The following is an 11,883-nucleotide window of genomic DNA, read 5'->3' on the forward strand; positions in this document are numbered from 1 at the left end:
AAATGATGAAGGAACTAGTCATCCATCGTTCTACTTTTCAGCTGAGAAGCTGAGAATCCCAAAGGTGGAAGGAATTGTCCAACATTACGTAGCTAGTCCTCTATTACCCTCTTTCCCTCCCTCCCATAAATGATATTTTTTTTAATGCTGTAATGATAAAAATATGAGCTGTCATTATTATTAATAATACTCACTTTAAAACAACAAATTGTTACTTAGCCTATTCATTAGGTGAAAAGAAAACATAAACATGAAAACATTTCAACTCGGGATTGCAGCATACCTCATCACAAAGAAACCCGAGCTGACAAAGGGCCCAGCATATGAAGAGAAGAGGCAAGAGGCCATTCTACCTCCTAGCAGAGTTTGAAGTCCCTTCCCCCACAACCCAGATGTCTAGCTGAACACTACACGGGGTTCCACATCCACACCACCTCTCCCCAGTTTGTCCCAGCCCAGATGTCAGGAATTAAAAGCCTCCCACTTCCTTATTTCTTCAATTTTAATTAAAGACAATCACCCAAGTTCCTTTTTCTTTTTCTTTTGAATTCAAGCACTGCACACAACAACACAAATATCTGTAACACCAAGAGTTACACAAGTTTCATCTCTGACCCAGCAAGATGAAGGAGGAACACCACATACACCAGTAACAGCAGGGAATTTTCTCACTCTGTAATCTCTGAAGTCCAAGGTTTAACATATTTATCCTGATTAAAGCATAGATTGTCCTTAGTAATCCAGTGACAAGTCCACCCCTAGGCCCATCAAGTAACTATCCCTCCCCTCGATTTTTCCAACTGTGAGGCATCTCTTCCTATCAGATAGTGACACCAAGTATCACTTCAACTGCTCTCCAGGCCAGCTGCCACTCTGCTACCACCTGGGGCCCACCCTCTGCAAGTGTGCAGCAGCCACGCAGACATGGCAAGCCCTGGCACTGAGGAGAGTGCCCTTCAGAGGATAGAACAGTTTTTGTACTTACAAGTGTGCTTAATAGGGAAAAAATTGTCATCTTCAATAGGGGCAAAACTGTCATCTTCAATATTTTCAATAAGCAAGAATCATGAACCATGAAAGCAAGGAGGACCTTAGAAATGTTTTCATTTAACCCCTAATTTCCTGATGAGAAAACCAAGACATAGGCCAAGTAGATATGTACCAGGAAGACATTTAGAATATAGCATTAATTCCTTTTAATATCAAAATAACAGGAAATAAGAACAAGCAACTAAATGTGTACAGCATTTCATAGCTTCAAAGGTGTTACAAATGAATTCTTCAAGTCTCATAACAGTGGTAAGTCAGCCTGGGTTCATGTTCTAATTTCATCACTTACTAGCTGTGTGTTTTGGAGAACGTTATTTAATCTCCTTGTGATTCATCTGTAAAAGGGGGATAATAATAGTAGCTACCTCACAGGCCTGTCGGGAGATTCACGAGTTAATACATATAAAGTACTTAAAGCAGAGCTTAGACATAAGAAGCACCCAATAAATGCGCTATCATCATCATCCTTATTATCCAGGACTAAGAATTGCTGTCCCCATTTTACAGATGAGGTGAGTTACCCGCCCCCAATCACAGCAGTAAATGGCAAAGCCAAATTAGAAGCCATGCTTTCTGCCTCCAAATCCAGTACTCATTCCCTGGTAACCATTCTGTCTATGGAGAACCTCGCAGTTCAATTTGCTACGGTCCAAAAGAAATACCGTGTTTCCCCGAAAATAAGACCTAACCGGACAATCAGCTCTAATGCATCTTTTGGAGCAAAAATTAATGTAATACCCAGTTTTATATTATAATATATTTACTATATTATCTTACAGTAAAATAAGACCAGATCTTATATTAATTTTTGCTTCAAAAGACGCATTAGAGCTGATTGTCCAGCTAGGTTATTTTTGGGGAAACAGGGTATCACTCCAAAACTGGTATCACTCCAAAACTGGTACCTCAATCAAGAAGCCTCCCTAATGAGCAGCTTACTCATCTGACAAGATCTGGCCCAATTCCCTCCACCCCATATTAAATACGTATTAATGCATATATACATACATGATCTAAAAGGGACCAGATCTCTAAGAGGTTTAAATGTTTGGAGAAATTGCTGCCAACTCTTCAGAAACAGGATGTATTTCTTAAAGTTCATGGCATGTCGTGTCTTGGCCAGCTCATGCTCTTGGGTCCCTCTATTATCCATGCTTTGTTTTCCTGTGGAGCCCTGGCCAGCCAGCCAGCCATGGCTGGTGAGGTTACCTTCTCCTGGAAGAGAAGTACTCAAACCCTGCCCACCCACCATGCTATGATTCGAAATGCGAATCTGGGCTCAGACAGCAAAGACAAGGTCCCAACTTTCACAATGCCTTTCAGGTTGCCTGCCCACCAATTAGTGCATTTGTAGAAGAAAAGGTTTAAAACAAACAAAAATAAGATTCTGCCTTCTCCCTAGCAGATGGCATCCTAAAATAACCACATAGGCACGCTTCCCAGCTGTTTTTCCTTCCTCATCAATATATGTTTCAAGTTCAGAACCATTCATTCACAATGTACAAATAAGGTCAAGGGGACTTAATACCAAATGCCTTGAAAAACCAGAGGGAAAAAGTTTGCCTGTTTGTCCCTTTGGACCTTTCTTGCCCACTTACCGCAGATCATGCAACTGTTTCTAACCAGGCAATAGCTCTCTCCAAACCCATGCTTCGAAAAAGTGGCACAACAGTTCCTTTCCCAGGTCAATTCTGTTTTAACTCCCAGTCAGAATGTTTAAAATGATGAAATAATCCAGAACAAATGTAGAGTGCATTTTGCTTCAATTATAAGAAAGCTTACTTTGTTTTAAACTCTTTGGAATTTCAGAGTTAATATTTTCTTGGTTTCCAAGGAAAGAGTCATGATTGAAAAAATCTGATCAATTCAATCACATCTCTAGGGCAAGAATTCTAAAGAGGGCAGTAGGATAGTAAATGAGGAAAAACACCCCGCACTGGGGAGCCTCCATGGGCTCTACAGTTTGTACTTGTCCTTGTATAGTGACAATAGTCACAATGTTTGATCTACTTTGAATTTCAAATAACATTAACACAAGGAGAAGGCTTTTCATTGGAGTAGGGGGAGAAACGCAGAAGCATGCCATCATGGCACTGTCACATCCAACCTCAACTCAGAAAACGTTTATATTCAATTTATAAGCATTTTAGTACTAGCTATATGCCAGAAGCTGGACATGGAAATGAATAAAAGACAGTTCTGTCCCCAACGTGTTCAGTGAGTTGTGAACAAAGAGATGTAAATTAAAATATTACCATGTAATATGACGAGTGCAATGATACAGGTGAGCACGAGGACACTGCTGAGGAGATGCTGACAGCGTGTGAATTAATTTTGTGCAGAAAGCAAGGGGAGATTCTGAGGAATCCTGCCTGGGATGCTGCACAGAGTCACTGTGGTGAGAGCAGGGATAATTAGGGAAGACTTCCTGGAGGTGGTAGCATCTGAGCTGGGTTTTAAAGGATGAGTAAGTGTTTTCCAGGTTTGAGGAAAAGGACCCATTCCAAAAAAAGGACACAGCATGACGCATGAAATAACATTATATAGTAAGGAAACTAGAGGGAATTCAGCTTTGTGGTGTTATAAAATGTGAGCAGGGTAGGTGGGAAGTGATGGGTGTGAACAGTCTTTTATGCTATGACTTTAACAGAATTGTAAATTTGTTTTTTTAAAAAAATCATTTGGTGGTATTGTGCAAGATACATTGCTAAGATCAAATTAAGAAACTATTTCTAAAGAAATTATTTGCAGTAGTCCAGGTCATTCATTTATGCATTCATCCTTATAGCCAATACATATTTACTAAGAGCCACCATTTAGGCTACAATAATACTGTTCCAGACATGTTTCCTATCTGAACAAACCCCCATATAAGAGCTACTTACTTAACATTTAATATTGGGCATACACTGAGCTAGCATTTTATATAATACATGTTTGCAATAAACCAGCAAGGTAGGTCTTGTTATCTTTCTATGAGGAAGACGGAGCGTGGAAGAGAAACTGAGCGACTTAAGCAAGGCCATAGGGCAAGAGGGTGATGCTGACAAGATTGCACCGAGGGCTGGTTCCAAAGCCTACATTCTCTGCCCTGCGTTCCACAGCCTCAAACATTCCTACCAGGAAAAGAGACAAGACTGAAGACAAACTTTAAATCATAAGGCGGTACAAGATCAATGCCGAGTGCTGTGTGAGTGAACTGGATAGAAGGGTCATTGATGGTCAGAGTGACCAAGGAAGGCAGCCAAGAAAAGTTGGTTTTACTGGAAGGGCGAGATTTCAGGAGGTAGAGATGCAGGGCTGGGCAGGGACAAAGGGGTAATTCCACCAACAAACAGAGCTCAGAACTCAGACTCAGGTGCCAGCCGAGTTTCTAATTCCTATTCCATCATTCACCAGCTGCAGCCCTGGGGCAAGTCACTGAATCTCTTACACCTCAGTTTCATCAACAGCAAAATGGGATAACAGCAATAATTCCTCCTGGAGTTGATATAAGGATTAGGAAATAAACAATGGTAAACCCCAAACAAACAGTAAATGTTAGCTAATAGTATATGCATTTAAAGAATGGCAAATAGTCTAGATAGGTCTCCAGCCCTCTTAGAGAAATATGGTTGAAATGGTAAAATTGAGACCAAAACTGAGGACCAAATTAACGTTTACCTGGGAAGTTGGTCTCTATTCAGCACAATAGGGAATCAATCATTTAGAGGAAAGAAGCCATATTCATAACATTCTGAGCAAGATCTCCCACGGGAGACCCCAACCCCTCCTCTTGGCATCTGGTTCACTTATGACCCCTTCAGAAGAGGCATGAGGTTCAAGCAAGGTCTATAGGAAAACATATACTGTCACTCATCAATTCATGTCTAAGATTTTTTTCTTTGATTTCTCCCTCTATCCCATGCCCTCCCTTCCAAACACATAGTAATGACTAAGACATAATTATGTCTACCTCCCTGAGAAACTGTCTTTATTCACTAAGATTAAATATATTTTCCAGGAACCAATCAGGGTAGTTTGGATCATTATTTATTACTTTTTTAAACTTGATAATACTTGGCTTTTACTTATTATTAAGCTAATGTCATTCCTATAATGTGTTTATTATATTACGTATTTATTAACACATTATAATGAATAAATTTTTGGTGGCGATGGTTATGTTCACTCACCTTAATTATAATGGTTTCATGGGTATATGACATATATCAAAATTTATCAAACATATTCCTTATACATGTGCAATTCATTATGTCAATTAAATTTCAATAAGGCTGTTAAAAATACAATAAAAGTTCAGTAATTCATGTAATTACTACAAAGTATAAAATTGTTATTAATATATAATGCTCATATTATAAACATAAATACATATTCATAAAATGAAAATATGAATGCAGATATTAAATCTTACTTGGCTCTAAAAAAATTTATCAGGACAGGTGATTGAATAGAAACGTATATACAGGCTTTTAAAACTTTGGTATAGAGGGCATTTTTTAAAAATAGGGATATACCCATGTTCATAGCAGCATTATTTGCAATTGCCAAATGCGTCCACTGGCAGATGAATGAATAAACAAAATGTGGTATATACATATAAGTCCTTAAAAAGGGAAGGAAATTCTAACTAAAGCTACAACATGGATAAATCTTGAAGACATTATAGTAAGTAAAATTAGTCAGTCACAAAAGGACAAATACTTTATGATTCCACTTATATGAGGTACCGAGAGTAGTCAAATGGAGACAGGGGGATATGTGGATATTGTTTAATGGGTAGAGTTTCAATTTTTCAAGGTGAAAAGAGTTCTCTGGATAGATGGCAGTGAAGATTGCACAACAACATGAATGTACACTGAACTATACACTTAAGAATGGTTAAGATAGAAAAAAAATTTTTTTAATTTTAAAAAAGAATGATTAAGATGGTAAATTTTATGTGATGTATATTTTACAACTAGAGAGAGAGATGAGAGCTCCTACACATTATTATAAAATCAGTAAAGGTGTTATTTTGTCATTTTAAAAAAAGCTTTTAAGTGCTTTCATTATTTATATTTAAATCAAACAACTTCTGAGGTAACTTTCCCAGATTCCCCAAAAGGCCAATTTTATAACTGACACCAAGTTAAAAATGTTCATTTGAATTATATTATGGGTAGAAATCTGCATATCGACTTTTTCCCTGCAACATGACATAATATTTTCCTAACAAAGACCTCAGAGGCCTAAGGTGTAAGGTAAGGACAATTCCCATGAAGAAAACTTTTCTGGAAGGAGAACTAACTCTACAGGTGCCACTGGCAGTCCATGTATATCTAGAGTGAACAACAGGAGCTTATGAGTCAGGGCCTGGGCGCCTGCTGGTTTTCTGTAGACCCTACCTAACAGGGAGGGCCAGGTCAGACTGCAGACTTCACAGTGGAGAAATGATCAGGGCTTGTCCAGGTTTTCAACCTGTGTGGAAGCGGCCATAACTACCTGATGGGCTTCTCCAAAGGGAATTTGTTTTCATTTCCCAAGAGAATGCCTGAAATTGGGACAGCTGAGGACTCCTCAGCACTGTTTGTCACCACTGCTGCTCTGCACAGCACAGCCTCCCCAGCTCCTTGCCTACCACCTTCCTCCGGCTCCTTCAACTCTGAGTTACAGAATACGTGCATTTTTCCAAGAGCTTCATTTTTGTCCAGGAGTTCACCTGAACTGCAGAGTCTTATTTTCCCTGAGCAAGGGAAGAGGAGCCTTCAATCATCTAGCAAGAAGATGATAGCATCTGCGTCAGGCTTCCAACAAGATGTTTTACTGCAGCTTTTTACAAACTGATTATATTTAAAGCTCCCTTGGGGGGTGGGGGCTGGGAGGAAGGAAGCTTCTGAGAAGACCTTTGTTGGCATGAGTGAAGAACTGCTCAGACCTCCCAAGGGAACAAGTTGTTTAAATACCAGCAATCCACATTCCCAAGTGCATGTGCAGACACAATATGTCCAGAGTTTTAAATTTCATCCCCCGCTCTAAAAGGGTCCTGAAAGGGTTAAACTGTTCTAGGCAAAGGCCTGAGGCTTTTCTATCAAAATGCTCCAGATGGAAATTAAAAATTTCACTTCTCAGCTTTGTGGTGCATACAGTGCTTCTAAGACAGGAGAGAGAGAGAGAAGAGAGAAAAGAAAAAGAGAGGGAGGGAAAAAGGGAAGGAGGGAGGGAAAAATGGAGGGAGGGAAGAAGGGAGGAAGGAAGGAAAGAAGGAAGGAAGGAAAAGACAAATTCCCTAATGTGCTCAAGAAAGAGAATTTGATCAGCACACAGTGCTACTCTATTTCAGATGATTCCTCCTGGAAAATCTGCATGAACTGTCAGGCTTTCTGAGGGACCGTAAAACCTCAAGGTATGGAGAGGGCAAAGGAAAAGGGGTCTTGAATAAGGACAGGACAATAGCTGGGCCTGTATGCAATGATGTGAACCCACCCAAATGCCAGTCAGATTATTGCCTCTGGTAACCATGCACCTTACCACATTTCACTGTTCTGATCCCACAAGAAGCTAACAGGCTAGAAGCCAAAGAGCTTAGGGTTACGACCATGAATCTGACCAGGGTAGTCAAGAATTTCCAGAGATTAATGTATTTGAAAGCGCTTTGTAAATTGGAAAGAGCCATGTAAAAGCACTATGAATATTAGTGCTCTCGAATCAGACATTGAGAGGGATGAACTTTCAAAGGAATCTGAACACCCACAAACCAGAAACAATGATGGTTTTTAAGAAGGCGGCTTACAAGGCAGGCTGACTAAGGAGGCACGCCCCTCATAAAACCACACTGGGGTGGGGTTTGGGGCTGTAGCCTCAGAAGTCCTCCAGGGCACATGCAAGCAGGTGATTTAAAGGGAGGCAAAAAACACAGGATAGACAGGGTCCCACAAAGTCCATTTAGAGTCCACTTGATTCAAACCATTCTGACTGAAAAGCAGGACCCAGGACCCTGGTCAGAGACAGAGAAGAACAGCAGCCAATGATTAGTTTACCTGTTCATTTTACAGATCTAGGGGTTTTAAGTGACTGGACCAAGATATCTTTCGCTACTACTGGAGGAACTTACTAGAACTCAAGTTTCATTCCCAGACTTTTCCTATCATTTAATAGCTGGTGCTTTGGGAGCCAATAGGCAACGCAGCCTTACAGGTCAGCCAATTCAACAAGAGGGACGGTTTGCTAACAGAGGAGCAGACTGTACTAATACTCAGTGTCAGGGACTGTGCTAAATGATTCTTACATACTATTTCATTGACTTCTTACAACTACTTCAGGAAATGTACATTATTTTGTCTATTTTCCGGGTTAGGAAACTGAGGCTCAGACAAGTCATGAAGCTGGCCCAAGGTGTATGGCAGAATTGAGATTTAAACCTGGACCCCTTAGACTCAGAAACTTGTGCTTTTAACCACCAGACCAAAATAGCAATTTTCTTCTTTATCTTGGCATCTGTAAGAGAAGTGAGACTGGCAGCGCTATGAGTCCCAGATAACACATAAAAAGCATAATAATTCTGACAAGAGCTTCCAGCTAACGTAGGAGCAGAGCCAACCCAGAACCCGGGCCCTTTAGTCTCCAAGTTTTATGCTTTTCCACAGAGAGCACAGGTTCTAGAATGTAAGCTTCATGAGGGAGGGGACTTTTGTCTTGTTGATTGTACACTGCCACTCCAGAACACAGAGAAGGCACCCAATAAATAGCTGATAAATAAAGGAATGGAGTCAAGCTGCTGTATGACCTTGGGAGGGCTTGTTATCCTCTCTAAGCCTGTCTTCATTAAACAAATAGAGGATGAAATAATATCCACCTCCAGGGTTGATGTGACGATTAAATGAGACAATTCTTATAAAGCACTTGAGACAGACTGGAACATAATGAACACCCAAAATGTAATCTACTATTATCATTATTACTACTGTTATTCATTGACAAATTTTGGCTTCTTAAGGATATTTTTTTCCGTATTCTGGTCAGATGATGTTTCATAGTAAACAGGAATAGAATAGCAGAATTGGGAGTCGGTAAGCTGCTTCTAGTTTCAGATCTACCACTGCCTAGCTGTGTGACCTTGGACAAGCCTCTTAATTTCTCCATACTCGTCTCAGCTATAAAATAAGGGACTAAACCATTCAAATCAGTTCCATACGTGTTTATTGGATGCCTTCCAAGTAAGACATCATGCTCAGCCACTATAAAATCTATGAATACTGTCAATGGAAAAATATCAGAGCAAAGCAAAACAGTGCCCTGCTCGTGGCAAGGTAGAAGAGAAATCCTAAAGAGCCAACTTTATTACATCATCTCAATGAGCAATGTTTGTAAATATACGAAGTGTTTAATTATGAGATACTCATGAGAAATCCCTCACCAGTAAGGAATCAGCAGATACGGTTCTATTCACACCTATCAGCCCTGAACCTGCCAAAATATAAACATGTAAAATCACTCTGCGCCTTAGTCAAATGGCGTGCTTCTGGAGAGAAATTTGGGAAAGTCAAAGTTATTCACACTCCCTATGGCAACAGTTAAGAATAGGATATGTAAAAAGAAAAAAGAAAGGAAAAAGAATGACGATATCTGGTTAAAACTGGGGGGGAGGGAGAATGTTCCAGGAGCAGAATGCAGTACATCTGGACAGGACACGAAGGCCAATGGCCTATTGTTTACAAAAACAGGTCTGGATTATGAACAGTGACAAGAGGCCAAAACCTCAATTATAACTCAACAACCACACCTCTCCCAATTCCAGTTCAACTGAAGCTACCAATCAGTCAACTCCCCCACCTTCTGTAATAAACCCACCAATGTTTGCAGCCAAGTGGACAGAAGGTCCCTCAGGGCATGTCCAGCATTGACCAAGCTGATGACAGTAAAAAGGTACCTCGGGCACAATGGGGACTTCAAACTACCTTCCAAGCTTCCAAGAGATAAGGCCGCTTCCCATTTCAAACTCTACCCCACCCCCACCCCCAGGCAATCATTAGAGGGGAGACATGGCCCTTCCCAAGTCTTCTATGATAGGAAATGGTCTCCTTACATTGGTGCAGAAAAAAGAGGGGCCGCTCCCTCTGTACTCTGAAACAAAGGAAAACCCAGAGCTCCAACCATGTGGTGTAACCTTCAAGGCCACCCACCTCTCCCAGTCCCCAGCTGAGGTCTCAATGGGCTAGAGCCACATGAGTCCTCCCAGCCACTGGCCAGGAGGGAACAGTGCCTTGCACGAACACATGGGGCTCTTAAACAGGCAGGAACCCCTCCTATGGGAACTGCTGGTTAAAAAAGGCATCTGGGAAGGGGCTTTGATTCGCATGCCAAGTCAGGCAGCCGAATGACTAGATGGGCAGACAGGTCCCTTGGTTTCTCCATCTCCACATTCTGCTCTATCCTTCACATTTTTGCAAAGAGGTAGAGTGGGCCATTAAAAGCATGTATTCTGGAGCAGAGGGTGACAATGCAGAAGGTTTAAACAATTATGTCTTTCCATCCTCCAGAATCAGCACCACCCAGCAACCCTAACATCCCAACTCCATTCAGGTTTAGGGGAGGGCGGAGACCCAGTGTGAGTGACCTTATTCTTTCTGTTCTCTGATCTCTGGCTGAATGCAAGAGCACCTTAGACTAGGGCAAGTACAAGGTGCACCCAAGGTGGCTACAGACTTTGTGTCCGATGCCATAGCAAATGTCATGTTTGGATACAGTGCATCAGGAAAAAACCCCCGCCTCTCCCAGGACTCTCCAAAGGTACACCTTCTCAAGGTTGCCTTTCTCTGCCTGGACTCCTCTTCAACCTCTGGAATAAATTCCCTAACACCTGTCAGATTTCAGTCCTCCTTCAAGGAAACCTGACCCAGACAACCAGAGGCAAATTGCCGCCTTTTACTCTCCAAGAACCTCCTGCCCCTCCCCCCACCCTATCCAGCCTGAGGGAAAGGGCTGCCAAAATAATGGCCAGCCCTCCAGGAGCAAACCCTAAAGCCCACTCCGAAAAATCCCCTTCCAGAGCTTGTAGCCCCTGGCACAGCCCATCCCTCAGAGGCTCAGACCTACGTATGAAACCACCTCTGGGGTCGGCCTGCCCCCACCTGCTCCACCCAAAGAAATGAACCTCCTGCAAATCAGGATGGAAAAACATGCCTCAATGGTCCACAGATCATATGCGTTATGCTATTTTTCCAAGCCCTTACCTTTGACCTGAGTATCGTACTCTGCTATGATCTCCTTATCCTTTTTGAATTTGGCTGGAGACGTCATGTTTTCCTTCTTTCTTCCAAATTCGAATTGTGAATTGATAGATCCAAGGGAAAAATCCAACCACCGAAATCAATACCTCCAAGACTGCTTCTCCCGAGGGCAGAAGGGGTCCCCCGCGGTGGTCTCCAGCGCTCCGGGGAGCGTGGGCTGCGGGCTGGGCAGGCGGCTACGGAGGGCACATGCAGACGGTGAGCGCTGGGGCCGGGCGCGGTGACGGCTGGTTCCTGTGCTAGAGCCGGAGCCGCAGGCTCAGCATTAGCCGGGAGAACTGCAGCGCCCGGAGGCTGGCCTGGGGTCTGACATCAACGACACAGGCGGGGAGTGCAAGTCCTTCCGCACAACATGGTGTGGGGTTGCGGGGGTGTGGACGCGCCCAGCTGTGTCCCCGGGAGGGAATGGGTGCGTATTAGGGTGCCGCGGGAGGGCTGGGCGTGCTTCGCGGTTTTTTGTTGCACAGGCTCGAAGATGCTGCAAACCAAATCCCTAACGGGAGCCGCAGCAGCTCGGCCTGGATCGGAAGTCGTTTGCTCCAGTTCACTTGCCTGTAAATGC

At 42.4% G+C, this 11,883-nt stretch overlaps 1 protein-coding gene across 5 annotated transcripts in view; it reads right to left on the reverse strand.

The window, feature by feature from the left end:
• Nucleotides 1-11,883, reverse strand: part of SRGAP2 (SLIT-ROBO Rho GTPase activating protein 2) — a 230,777-nt gene that overhangs the window by 216,966 nt on the left and 1,928 nt on the right. For all 5 annotated transcript variants that reach the window (XM_033092387.1, XM_033092386.1, XM_033092385.1 and 2 more), the window contains exon 2: nucleotides 11,265-11,873. In XM_033092387.1, coding sequence (XP_032948278.1) covers nucleotides 11,265-11,331 — 67 coding nt within the window. In that variant the 5' untranslated portion in view covers nucleotides 11,332-11,873. The remainder of the gene's footprint in view (nucleotides 1-11,264; nucleotides 11,874-11,883) is intronic.

The sequence above is a fragment of the Rhinolophus ferrumequinum genome, chromosome 22 (assembly GCF_004115265.2).
Source record: "Rhinolophus ferrumequinum isolate MPI-CBG mRhiFer1 chromosome 22, mRhiFer1_v1.p, whole genome shotgun sequence".
NCBI lineage: Eukaryota > Metazoa > Chordata > Mammalia > Chiroptera > Rhinolophidae > Rhinolophus > Rhinolophus ferrumequinum.